At 35.3% G+C, this 14,546-nt stretch overlaps 1 protein-coding gene across 2 annotated transcripts; it reads right to left on the reverse strand.

Moving 5' to 3' along the window:
- Window positions 1-997: 997 nt before the first annotated feature.
- Window positions 998-6,108, reverse strand: LOC114724094 (uncharacterized). 2 transcript variants are annotated; one of them, XM_028910383.1, is made up of 2 exons: window positions 5,873-6,108; window positions 998-4,876 (listed from the first exon to the last, which is right to left on the reverse strand). In XM_028910383.1, exon 2 carries the CDS (start codon window positions 4,811-4,813, stop codon window positions 1,337-1,339), a length of 3,477 nt encoding a protein of 1,158 aa, XP_028766216.1. In that variant the 5' UTR covers window positions 4,814-4,876; window positions 5,873-6,108; the 3' UTR covers window positions 998-1,336. The 2 variants fall into 2 exon arrangements, with proteins under 2 accessions (XP_028766216.1, XP_028766215.1); XM_028910382.1 differs by having other exon boundaries at window positions 998-4,911.
- Between the last annotated feature and the right edge of the window lie 8,438 nt (window positions 6,109-14,546).

A 14,546-nucleotide genomic window follows, 5' to 3' on the forward strand; every position in this document is an offset into this window, starting at 1 on the left:
TGTCGAATTGGCGCTGTTAAAACACCATTACACCGTTGTCTCAACAATTCAATTCGTATCCTATATTACTGAAATACTTGTAATGTTTCAGTTCATATCCAATGTTTATAGACATTCAGTATCTTTTTATTTTTGTTGCCAGCATTGAGGACTCTATCAAACCATGTAGGCATGTACTTTGGCATCATTTGCCGCTTATTCGATTTAGATTTAGGTGTTGTGTTAAAACTGGCATCAAGTTTTGAAATGAAAACATTATACTCCTCTTGTCCTTAATATAAAACCCATTTAACTAATTTGATTAGATTAAGAAAGTTAAGTAAGTTAGTTAATTATAATAAAAGTGACACATTTTTCCTAAAACACCATAATCATCTTTCTTAATACCCTCTCTCCCTCTTTCCACTTGATTATGATTGAAGGAGTATCCATAAGAGTAATTTAGAGAAAACTGATAAATATGAGAAATGGTTTATATTTAGAATCAAAACCAACTCAACAATTAAATTTGTATTAAGGACTGGAAGAGTAATACTTACATTCAAAGTATTAAATTAGAATTTTCTTTTTTTGCAAGAAAGATATAATTTCTACCAAGAAATTGCTGGTTGCCAATAATGGAATGAAAATGTGGATAGGTACGTGGAATGTGCAAGATATGGGTCACATTGAAGAGAGTGCGTGGCCTTATGTGCGTAAGAGGCTCAAATGGGACGAAAAGAATGAACGCATTATTAACTAATAATAGAGGATAACAGAAGATGATGTTAGTGTCATTAATCCCTGTGCCTGCCTCGGGAGATGTGTCTGTTTGGACGAGGTGGAAGATTGATTGCCTGTGCCACTTCTATTGACGTCATCCTCATCATCCTCTTCCTTTTCCACCAAAATTTTGTTCTTTCCAACAATTCAAAAACAAATCAGACAGTGTTCTTGCATCCTTTCTAACAACGGACCTAATCCTGAAACAATGCAACATACATATTGGGATATAACATACAGAATATCATTCCCATTTCAGGATTCTGTCCATAATATTCTTAGTTCGCAGCATCATAAATGCAAGCTTGTAGTCCATTCCCTAATACATTTGCATGGAAAAGGTTCGTAAGCTCAGCAGCTGGTTTATCAGAATTACTGAACCTCGACAACTGGTAGTTGCCATATTACAAAATTTAAAACAAGACATAGGCAGGGCTTACTACACTTGAGGATGTTATGTTAGCGATCATGATTCGTGAGAAAAGAAATTTTACACATTGCAATGACATAGATGCTGAGTTCCAAATCCTTAAAAAAACAGAAAGAAACACAACTTATGAAGACAGGCTATGCTTCACCCTAAGTTTATTACAAAACCAGGAACTGATGAAGGATCCAGCTCCCAACATCCTTTGAGATGAGTATCGCCATCCCCAGTGTGCTTAAAAGCAGGAATCCGGTGAGAAAATCTATATGCATCCACCCGTGGTATATTAATGATAACATTTTTAGATCTCTGAATTCTAGGAGTCTTGTAAATTGGCCTAGAGTCGTGATGACGAACAAGAAACACAACCTTTGAACTCTCATCATCATCATCCAACACCTCCACTATGTGACAATCACCTCTAACCTGGTTTGAACAAGTTGATCCACGATGCTGGTTCTTGTATAGCGCCCATATCTCACCTTTCCTTGGATAAATTTCATATCTATTATCTTGCCTGGGTTCAACTCTTAACTGATGAGAGAAAGTAGAAATGGAAACGACCCGAGTTTTAGCATTTTTAACCATAAAGGTACCACAAGCTACCACGCCAGTTATGCCTTTGGGCATTGAACAGGGTTCAAGGGAGGCGACATGCAATCTGAAATCCGGGGCAAAATCAATCTTCTTAATTTGTGCATAAATCTCAGGCATCCGATCCTTGTCACCATATAATGCCCATATCTGACCACGCTGAAACATCTCTTCAGATTTTATCATATTTCGTGATGCTTTTGGAGCTCTGCAACCTTCAGTGGAAGGTTTGCAAACACCTCCAAAAGAGTCAGAAAATCTGCTATCCTTCAACTTTTCGTTGGCATCTGAATGCTCACCACTTAACTTGCCAGTCATACATTGATTTGCATCTACTTGGGCTTTTTTCTTGCTTAAATCTCTAGGTGATCTCTGCACATTTGAACCTTCTCTTCCACCATCATTTTTTGCATGTTTCTTTAGTGTTTTGACCCTCTCGCCAGCCTGATCTTCAACAGAAATTCCCTCAGGTTGACGGAAGTCCTTGCAACCTAGATATTTGCTCCGATCCTCTCTCGTCATATGTTGACTCTCATTTACTTGACCATTTTCCATACTTCTGTTTTTTAATCCCCTGGGTGATCTTCTAAGTTTCAAGGAAGCTTTTTGAACCTCGTCCGTCTTATGCAGCTTCCTCTCATGACTAGGCTCATCAGTTCCATCAGGTTGACTGGAGTCCATGCAGCCCATGTCTTTGCTACCATTCTCTCTAGCCACATTCTGACTTCTATTAACTCGGTCATTATTCATATCTTTTCTGTTCAACCCCCTTGGCGATCTTCTAAGTACTGAGGAAGCTCTTTCGACATCACTACTCTTATTTATTTTCGTCTCGTGACCACTCTCATCAAGAACCACATTTTCCACCTTTTGTTCAGAGGATTTGTGGCCTGAATTTTTGACCCCGGCATCTAACACGTCATCTCCCATATCCATATCGGTATTACCCAACCCAAAAAGATCAACAGGCAAACCAGCAGGATCAAGTTCAAAAGATCCACAACGAACGCCATCTCTTTCATCACCAGCCATTTTAAATGAAGGAACTCGATGTGAGAACCTATAGAGCTCATTAGGTGGAACAAAAAATAAGCCAAGTCCATTACGCTCAGTTTGCTGAAAGAGACTAACAAAGCCTTCCAATTTGCCAAGATACACAACTTCAATGCCAATATTCTCAGTAAAATCTGACAGGACCTCCACATATTCATATTCGTACTTGCAATGCTTTTCTGGATTAGAACTCCATTTTATATCCCAGTCTTTAAATATTGCCCATGTTTCCCCTTTACTAGGATATACCATATAACGTCTTCTGCCAATTGCTTTTATATTATGCATCTGATGAGAGAACATAGCACGGTCTTCAATTTCTTGAGTGTCACCTAATCTGAACTTACCACAACCAACAGGCAACTCGGCATTTTGCCAATCAATCTCACCTTCATCATCTGGGTCAGCCTCCAGCCAGGTAATCAGCAACTTGAACCCAGGAGACAGCACTTTCTTCACACGAGCATAGTATCTTGGCATGCTATCACTTGGATCATAAATGGCCCAGAACTGATCTTTAACAAAACAATTATCTGCCCTATCCTTCTCAAAATCACTGAAATCTGGGTCAGGACAGTTGATGATATCTGGAATAGAAGGGACATCTGAATTAAATGGAGGATGATGATCGGCTTTTGAGTTTGTCTCATCAACACTTGACTTGGATGGCTCCTCTCCATGCACATGAGATTGCTCAATTTTGCTTCTCTTCTGTAGCAATATTTCTTCAGGCAGACCACTTGCTTTATTGTTCTTCTCTCCACTCTCACTACCCAGGCCAGCTACAGAACTAGCTGAATGATTGTGTTTAGACAACCCACCACTTGCAGGTACTTCTCTTTCCTCCATTGCTACAGTGCTAGATGATCCATTTTGTCGGCGCCTTTTAGAAGGACTCTCAAAATCATCATCATCATGGGAGGTTTCAGAGTAAGAAACATCCTTCTTTTGCCTGGAAGATCTCCTAGACTGTGCTTCTGCTTTAGATCCAGAAGGGTCAACACCACTTCCTTGAACATTGGAATTTTTAACACTGTTAGCATTCCCAGTCTTGCAACTTTCTCTGGGATCTGGAACTGACTCCCTATTCCTCTTACTTCCAACATGAGTTGAGGAACAAGACTCCCTGGGTTTGGGTGAAGCAGGTTTGGACCTTCTAACATCCACCTTTGCCCTTCCCGCAGCCACATTGCCATTGTCACCCTTTTGACCTTTACAGTGCCCATCAACTCCATAAGTGCATTTTGTCACGGATTCAAAATTTGGATATTCTCTTTGGTCTGTTGTCCACTTATATCCAGGTGAACCGGGCTGAAATCCCAACTCATGAGCCACAAAAGGTCTAGAACACTGGTGACAGCGTAAGGTTGCATTTAAAACAGTTCTGTAGTATTCATACCTGGTTTTACAATGATTACAAGATGTCCAGAAAGTTTGTTGAGCAGCCTGCTGATAGGAATTCCAACTTGTGGAGTGTGAATAATTGTGATGATTTCTTGCTTGTACATCGTGTTTCTGGGCAAATACACTCCCATTTGAATGATAATATGGGGGCTTAGATGATGCAGTTCTCATGAAGACTCTGTACTTCATGTCATACAATCTCCGCTTTTCTGGGTCAGTTAACAACCTATTTGCTTCTCCAATCAACTTGAATGCAGCCTCTGCACCTGAAAACTTATTTTTATCAGGATGAAGTAGCAGGGCAAGCTTCCTGAACTGTTTCTTTATGGTTGCTTCATCTGCCAGTTGTTCAGTCTGAAGAATTCCATACCAATCCATTTCAGATCCGGAAAGCTTCTTCTGTGCAGCACAGTGAACCTCACAAACTGTAAGGATATGAACGATGTTCTCAATTTCAGGAAACAGTTTTTGGGCCCTTGTAGCAAACTTCAGTGCCCCTACAAAGTCACCACTTTGCATTCTACTTTCTGCAATTTCCTTAGCCCTTAGAGCCTCATCCTTGTTGCACTCCATGGTTGATTTGAAATCAAGACCCAATTGCCTTGTTCTCGGTATGGATGTCACAACATTTTACGTCTGTTCACATTCCACGAGCATAGAGAAAGCGTCATCTGCTTGAAACAAAAAAGCAATACTGATAAACTCAAACCACAAATCAAGAACTCCCTTAGCCATTACTACTTGCATGAACCCCACAAAAACAAAGGGAAAAAAAAAACAGAGAGAGAGAGAGAGACTAGATATGAGCATGCTTCAAGCATTTGAAAGAGAAACCAGCAGATATTAGCCTGGAAGAAATTGAGGAGATTCTCAGACGTAGACATCCACAGTGAGAACAACTTAGACAATCTATTAGAGAGAAGATTTAAGAGTCAGAACAAAATAGTTCAAAGAACTTAGTCAGCAAACTGAACAATAAAACTTAGATTCGAACTCTACCAACAGATTCAGTGTGTTTGGATGGCCACTCTGAAACTTGAATATAGGGAAGTACACAAATGCAAACAGCATACAAACGAAGCACTGATTTATAAACAAAGAATCAAGCAGAAGAATAGCGTCATTTAAAAAATCCTAAGTTGTAATTTAAGGATAAAATGCTACAGGTAGAGGTTGCTACATAAAGGAAGATGATGCTTTTATAACTGTAATAAAGGGAAGCAAACATATGCTTTGCATTATGTTATAATTGATTCAAACGGAATCTTTTTTCTTTTTTTTATTGCAGAGAAATAACAATCGAAGCACACCAAGAGAATCTCCAATTTCAAATAAAATTCCTACATGAGACCAAAGGCGCTTAATATAGAAATTCAAATTAGGTTCATCCATCAGCACTAGAAACCAAATAGTAGAAAATCAAATAGGATTTACATATTTTTCAAACACTCAGCAACTAATTATTAATTCAAGAAGCGGAAGAAGAGCGAGCAAAAACCCAACAAGTTCAGCCCATATCTTGCAAACCCTAGAGACCCTGTCAAGTATCAACTTCCATTAAATTTACACTTCAGATGCTAGCAATTTACGATGTCAAACGAACCTCAAGTAAGTCAATCGTGCGCATCTTACCTGTAGAAGCTTCAATGGAAGCAGCTAAAGGAGAAAAAGGTGCATTACAAAAACACCAAGCAGCCAGCAGCACCAAGTGCTCCTCCGCCCAACACCGACGGACGAGGCTGCAACCAACGCCGACGGACAAGGCTGATGCCAACACAGACGGCGAGCGAAGAGAACAGAAGCGTTCCCCTCGCATGAACAGGAGGGAAGAAAAATGGACTGCCAGTGAAACGGCACTTTCTGTGTTGCAGTGAGAGGTTTTTTTCTTCAATAATGTTCAGCTACAAAAGGGCAGAGGCCGGAGGGAGACATAATTGCGTGACCAAAAATAAGTGTTCTCTCCCATACTTAATTAATTTAGGTAAAGTGAAAAATTAAATATTATATTATATTTAAAATTAAATAAAATTCTTAACTAGTTCTTATATTAGACATAAAAAAACAGGGCAATATATGAATATCATAAAAGTGGTATTTTTACCATATCATGGTTGGGCATGCATGGAAACATAATTGAAAAAATAGAAATAATAAATGGAGATGAACAAAATAATGAAAATCATCTCGTAATGCCAAAAGTGTAAATGAAATTACGATGAAATCTTCATTTGATATGCAGTTTTAAACAGTGAGAAGAAGTTTCCTCCTATAGTCCAAACAAAAAACAAGCAAACTGAACCAAACCAGTGTCTCAATTGAATTGGCCAATTATTTCCCGAGGAAATGAAATGCAAATGATCGCCTCGATATAGTATCAATAAGCTTGGCTTCGAAATGTGATAATGGTCAAAACTGACTTTATATAGATGTCTTTTCACCTGCATGAGTTTGTAAACGTTCAGATCTCCTCATATTGGCAGTCAACAAGTGATCATTGTTGACACAATTAATGTGAATTAATGCATTATTATCGGTACAGATCAGCTTCACATTTTTTTTTGGGTAAATTAAGCGCGGCCATTTTTCATCGACAAAAGAAGCCCAGGAACAAAGTTCGTTATGAGCAGCCTGGATTATGTGCTATGCACATGTCCATTTTTTTAGTGTTGAGTCCTATTGCTTCTGCGATGCCCAACATCGTAAACTAAGCCCAGATGCCCGATTCCAGAATTTCACCGGCCCAGAAGGAAAAGCTCGCTCCTTGTTAACATTTGGGACAGCTCCTGAGAATAACAAATTAAAAAGGGACCAGCCCGTGTATAATAAATTAAGATTTGAATTCTCATTAGATGCTTAAATTTAGTACCTGATAATATTTTTAATAAGAAAATTTTTCATGGTTATTTCAGCCTCATTTTATTCAGATTAATTAACTAGTTCTTATATGATTAAAAAGGTATCGTCCCATTTTTAAGTCTTGGACCAAACATGATTTCGGTTTATCTGTTTTTCATTGGACAGTTTTGATGTGAACAGCAGTCGTTAGCATTTTCTTATAACGATTTTAATCCGGCAATATGTTGGATTTTAAATTGAAAGGTCTTTAATATATTTTAAATTTAAACAATATAATAACCTAACCCGTACGTCATTTCTGAATTTTTGATTTTTCTGTCTCACATCTTTGGGGGGGAAAATTGTCACTTAAAGAGTGATAATAAATGAACTTGAAAATTATTTTTTTCTCAATAACTATGTAGATAAATTATTAATAATTCATAATTAAAGCCAAAGCTGAGTCTTTCAACTATCATTAAATATACTTCAATGGGTCGATGTAACATATATTTTTTAATTGTCATCAGCAAAAAAAAAAAAAAAATCTCACTATTCATGAACCATAACAACTAGCACCCAAATTATTACAATTATTCGTATATGTGAAGAAATCCTGAAAATAAATGAAAATGAAACTGCATGGAGTTTAATAAAATATGTGTCATAGCGTGTATTTTTATAAAATTAAAGTTTTCTTACGTTTGACGAACGTTGCTATTGATTAGTTTGGTGTTATAAGATAGAGAATAGGATACCTACCATTACCAAGGTCATGTCATCTGTTTCCAGATCTCGATATTCTGAGTAAAGCTAGTTCCCATTTGCTTTAACATGTCGAATTCTGAATGGATGCCCATGCTTAAATTATGGAGGGAGGTCATCCGCTGTAACCAAAAAAGGCAACCAAGAATCTATAGGCAATCGCTAGTCACCACCCCACTATTTTCTTCTTTTCTTACGTATCATGATTGATATAATCTCTCGTGTTTAGTTTAAATCATAAATTTTGATTCCTGAAGAGATAAAATGGTCCAGTTTTCATTAAGTTATAAAAACTAATATTTCCAATAAAAAATTTAGAGACTGAATTCTATAATTTGAAATTTAATTAACCAAAATTAAAATGAGGACAAACTCAATGGGCAAAAAATTATATTAACATTTCAAGTTACTATAATCAACAAATAAACGCTATATTTTTAAAATATAAGAAAATTAAACCATATTATCCAGTGCATTTATTGCATTGTCTTGGATATAAACTCCCGTTAATTAATTATATGAAATGATTAGCTAATGTTATCCATATCATCAAAATATAATATTAGAACGTACTTAAGAAACTTAACTAGTTTAAACTGTAGTCTTTTTATATTGATGCATGATTGGATGTGGTTGTCCGGAGTGATGAGTAAGATACAATTATGCAAGCGTAATCATTATCATCTATATCTTAAACATGCCGCGTGCAGCTTTTCTCTATAGATGGAAAGATCAAGACATATATATATGGAATAGATCATGCATCATGGCCCATTTTAAGTTATAATTTGACTCATCATGTCTTTCGTGACTCTCCCAAGAGTGACTTTGACGTCTATAACAATATAGACAGCAGCAAGTCACGAGATTAAAGTCCAGCTTCATCCTATAAAACGATATTATTACTGCCTCGCCATTTCATTATCATATTATATGTAGTTTTAAACTTGAAGAAGGATGGTCAATTGGTCCAATAATTATTAATGGCATGTAATTAACCAGGAAGAAAAAGAAAAAGAAATGACGTTATTGGGTTAATAAAGGGAATTTATTTAGCAACCAGAAAAAAAAAAAAGTACGGATAATATTGGGTTTGAAGTGGAAGGTAGATACGGCATCTAAGTATAACTCATGCGTGGCCAACTTTACTATTGCCAGCCTTAAATATAGAAATATCTACGTCAAACCTCATCTCGACAAAACACAATAGATGTGGCATTAAGTTTTCAGGTCTTTGCATTTATCTTGTACGCCTTTTTCCTTCAACTAAACTTATTCAATATGAAACATCTTTAGACGACTTTATTCGTTGTTAAAACCGTCACTTGATTGTTAGCAAGACATATGAAAACAAATTAAATATGGAGCACAGATGAGATGAATTGCTTGCGCGTTGTTTATGAATGAAAAGGTGGTTTTTATGACAAATTTTTACGTCAAAGGTTACTAGGTTCCTCATCTCGTGGCGGGTATATTTCTGAGTTTTTGGGGAACTAGACGTCAGAAACAGTATACAAATTGAAGATAAACAGTGCTGAGGAGGGAAGATAAGATCAATTATTTGTATTGGCAATAAATTATTTATTTAATTTGAATGATCATCGTGTTTGCACATTTAGTGCAGTTTATATGTCAAGATGTTAATACATGGCCGTATATTAAATTCTTATCTCTATAGGGCAATGACCTAACTCCTCTGATCCATATTCCACGTGATTAGACACAAAGAAGATCTTGTCTCCCGAACAACATGACTTCGATGTTACTGGGCTTCGTCAACACGCCACCAACTATAATTTGTATGTGTTCAATAATGGAATCTGGGATATATCTGGAGACTAACATATTACTCTCAAAACTATTAGAAGGGACAACCATATGAAAAAAGATAATTTATTTATCAAAACACTCTTGTTTATGGGGATAGGATGAGAGATAATTAAATAACAAATATGATAAAAGTCCTTCAAATCTGAGTTTTTTTTTTGGTATGTTTTAAGAGACAAGAGTCCTTCAAATCTTTGTCCTGTACAGTGGAATTTGTATTAAATACCAACTTTTACCACAGAATATGTCATCACGAGCTTAACAATATACTGTTATGCATGTTAGTACCTCTCCAGGTCACTCAATATCTTCTTTTTTTTTTTTCTGGTGCAACAATGTCAATTATTGTTAAATCTTTCTGCAACAGTAAATATAATTATGCGTGTTCCGTGATTGCGAATCATGACTCTTCTAAGATTGTTTATTAATAAACCATCATCCAATAATCACCGAATTTGGCAATAATATGTAATTAATGAATGAAAATTCAATAACCGCGCTTTATAAAAACACATCCAGAGAGAGAATTATTGGTTTTGTTTAACCAAACCAGAAGCTTCCCGAGAGAGGACGTCGTATACGGTAATCACGCACCTAACGCTCTGTTCATGATGCACGGTTCCAGATATCGGATATATCAGTGATTGTGTCTCTCTCTTTTTTCCCCCCTTTTTGGCGAGAAATAATTGTCTTTGAATCACATGTTTCTAAGAAGCATACAATAATTGAGGGAGTTGCAGTAAAAAGCCGCGGGGTAGTACGTATCATGGAAGAGGGAATCCCCCATGGAGAGTCACTTCTGCGGACGTTTAATTTGCATCGATGGGGGTTAGACACACGCATACATGTGCACACACACGTGTACATATTCCAGACATAATAAATTATTTATCACGCTCATGTATGAAAAATTAAATATATTAAATAGGAGTTATTTTGATTAATACTAATGTCAATGTTAATATCAATATAAAATATACTCCTCTGGTCCTATTTATAAGGTAAAGAGAGAAGGTTTTTTTTTATCCTATTTATAAGTTACTTCATTAAATTTTTAGCATGAATGTATTATATTATCCTTCATTTATTATTGTATAAATAATTATTTTTTTAAAGTTGTATATATTAAAAAGGGGTAAAGTTAGAAAGTTGCTATATTTTAATGAAAAGTTAATATAGTTTAAGGTTTTTCTTGGTTTGTGTAAAATATGTTAGAAGTGCCTCATAAATAGAATCAGAGAAGTATATGCAATCATTGTTTACAAATCATGAGTGTTATAAATCTATCTTTTAAAAAAAATAACACACAAAGCCGAGAGCCTGAATAATTAGATGAATAATCTCCATGGATAACTAATAGTTCATTGGGCTCAAAACTCGTCTGGATTTTTCAAAACTAATTTTATCATCCAACTCGCTATATATAAAAGAAGTCTTCATTATCCAAATTGAGTGCTCAACATGTTCAGCCAGCAACAGTCCAATCAGTTGGACTATTTAATCCGAGCCATTTCGCTTGATAAAAAAGGACAATAATTGCTTAAATATAAAGCCTTAGTTCAAATTTGAATAGATATGAATGTATAAAACATATTTCAAAGACATACTTCCCATTATTAGGTCCAGCCACTAATAATATTTATATACGAGCTAATAGCATGGGATATAACACACGCATGATTTGAATCAGCTTGCAACATGAATGAATATTAATTAATTTCATATAAATCTCAGGTAATTAATATATTATCTTTTTAAAAAAAAAATTCTCAACCACTATTTGCAGCATGAGACCTTTATTCCTCGAAGTGTGTGGGGTTTGGTCATTTGTCTGGAACAAAGCGTTAGATGGGCGAAAGATGACAAGCACCAATTAAAACCAGGATTGGTGTGATCATGTTTGTGGGCATAAGGACTCTTCATGCAAAGCTCTAATAACAATAAGGAGGTTCCAATTCCATTCCAAGTTTCGGCACACACACTTATAATTACGTGTTTGATAAAGAAAAGCAAAGTAAAAGGGACATCCATCAAAATCTTTGACATAATCGACAACGGCAGCTTTTTTAGAAGGAAGGTACAACATTAATGAAGCCATTCAATCTCAGCCACACAAAAAAAATAAAAAATACAAAAGAAGAAGAAGAAGAGAAATTTCTTCGGATCCCCCAAACACACACATTGTTCATATCATCAAAATGATTCTCCTCAACAATTCTCTGCCACCAAAATTGCCTCCAATAATGGCACCTCACCAGTCATACATATCACTCACCACCCTCCTCCAACCACATGTGTGAATCTGCTGGTCACCTCCCAGTGCCCATGAAAATGCTCTCGTACCATGTGCCAGCCAATGAGATCGCAGCATCATGATCAATCGCTGTGATTGCTCCATCTGTGATGCCTCGTGAATAACGGGGTCCACGTTTCTCTTAAATTCCGAGCCCTTGTTTTGAATTATTGATCTGTGACCATCAAAGGCTGTACCTGCTATATATACTATATAAAATAACTCATTTAACTAAATTAAAAAAATTAAATAAGTTGGTTAATTATAAGAAATATAATATATTTTTTTTAAAATACTATAATTATTTTTTTAATATTCTTTCTCTTTTACTTATTTGATTATCATTAAGAGAGTATTTATAAGAGTAATATAAAAAAATTAATAAATATAAAAAATTAGTTTTATATTTAAAACTAAAACTAATTTAACAATTATATCTTATGTCAAGTATCCGAGATGTAATTTGAGCCCAATGTAAGGACCGTGGGGTCATTCATGATTGTTAGGCTTCGGCTAGCTGGTTGGTTGGTTGGTCTGTGTGTGCGCGGGATTCCCCACAAGAGGGTAGAAGGGGCCGCGTGAGCACGTGGCATAATTCTAGAAGCCCAAAGCTGGCTTGCGTCTGGGTATACTTATCAATGCTTATCAACTGCTTCGAGATGGACTCTTTCCATTGGTTTGGCTCTGTCGTCCCACCATAGAATCTTGCCTTTCATAAAAAAATGTAATTGACATGACTAGGGTGAGTTTTTTTAATTTATTCAGTTATTATTGGTCATAGATATAAATGCAAAATATATGTGTGTATCAGGCTGTGGTTCATAAATTATAAAATTATATTATTTGCCGACGCCAAAAGCAACCCTGGCCAAAAAAAGTACGACAACAGAATCCCTCTTTTTCTTTTTACGTAAGGTTTGATTTCGTTCTATTAAATATTTTGTTAGTTCTCTAATTTTAACACAATTATCTTCATTAACAAAAAAATAATAATGTTAAAATTAATATCTATTGAAACATGAAATTCAATATTTAAAACCATGTTATTCATATGAGACTGAAAATATGCTTTACAAAATTAATAAACCAAATTAAAACTATAAAATATTACAAGAAAAGAGAAATGTTATTATTTTTTTGTCTTACATATAAAATTTCATTATAAATATAAAATCTAGGATGATTTGTTTAGAATAGGAGGTGGTATAATTTTTGTGAGTCATTACTTCTCTTCCGTACAATCTTCTCTGCTGATGAGAGATAAGGAAAACACCCGAAGGCTAGATTTTGTGACTAGATAGAAGAGATATTAGTTTCGTACATCTCCCAACCAAATTTAGAAATAAATTGTATAATTCGTAAACAAATATACAAATACGTAGAATATATTTTACATTACATAATAATACAGCACGCAGGTGTATATTATCGGACCATCCTCAATTTCCTTATCATTAATTTTTATACCATCCTATTAATTAGATTCTCAATCAATGACACGCGCACACAAAATTTAGACTGTTGCATGCTTATCATCCACAGGGAAATGTACTGTCACTTTTCTCTGTCTATTACGTCTTGTCGATTATGAGGTCTGAAAACCTTTCATAAACAGAATGTATATTTGCTGCCCCGTGACTATAACAACCACAATAGTTAATTTCCATTTATACTTTTTTAGCTGTATTTACCAACGTTATTTTGCTTTCAATTATACCGTCCACCTCCTATGAAAAAAAGTTGTAATTAATATCCAATCTAGCTATGCATTCCACAGTTAAAATATAGAAAATTCAATCATGTAAAGATGGATACTGAAATAATTGACTTTTCATTTTTCATGTTCTAAGAAATCCAACAGCGAGTCAAAAAAGGAATCGACTAATATAAACTGATTGGTACCAATTACGTCTGTGTCATTCCTACGTTTAAAAAAAAATGTTACCACGAATTGATAACTAGTCAAGAGTGATTGCAGTTCCACGTCATGTCATGTCATAATATACCCATAAGGCGATATTAATATTAGTTAATTCCGATAATAATATCTATTTAATAAATTAACTCAAAGTGCGATGATGATAAAAGTAGCAACGACAGCAACCATAAAAGATGGCGCAATTTAAATATCTCTTACTATATAAAGGAAAATAATTTAGCTTATCCTGTACTTTAAATACATAAAATAAGGGAAAATTGTAAAAAAAGACTTGGAATTGCAAAACGCAGATAGAGACCCTTGACAACTTCACTTTGGGTTTGACAACTTCAGGGTATATATTCTTGTCAAAACCCAAAGTGAAGTTGTCAAGGGTCCCTATCTGCGTTTTTACAATTCCAAGTCTTTTTTTGCATTTCCCCTAAATTAAATCCAATTGTGTGGAACTGAATATTAAAATGTCAGGTAGTGGAGAACGTCGTTTTCTGACGAGGGTTGTTTTCAATATTGCAACCATGTTAGAGATAAAAGAAGCTAGCCACCTGTGATTTGCGGGTATATTGCAGCAGCCATTTTGTATACATATATATAACGTAATAGCACTGTTAGCACCGAAAAAACGTACAAAACAAAATGAAATAAAAGTA

The sequence above is a fragment of the Neltuma alba genome, unplaced genomic scaffold (assembly GCF_004799145.2).
Source record: "Neltuma alba isolate B1F8T4 unplaced genomic scaffold, ASM479914v2 tig00012167_pilon, whole genome shotgun sequence".
Lineage (NCBI taxonomy): Eukaryota > Viridiplantae > Streptophyta > Magnoliopsida > Fabales > Fabaceae > Neltuma > Neltuma alba.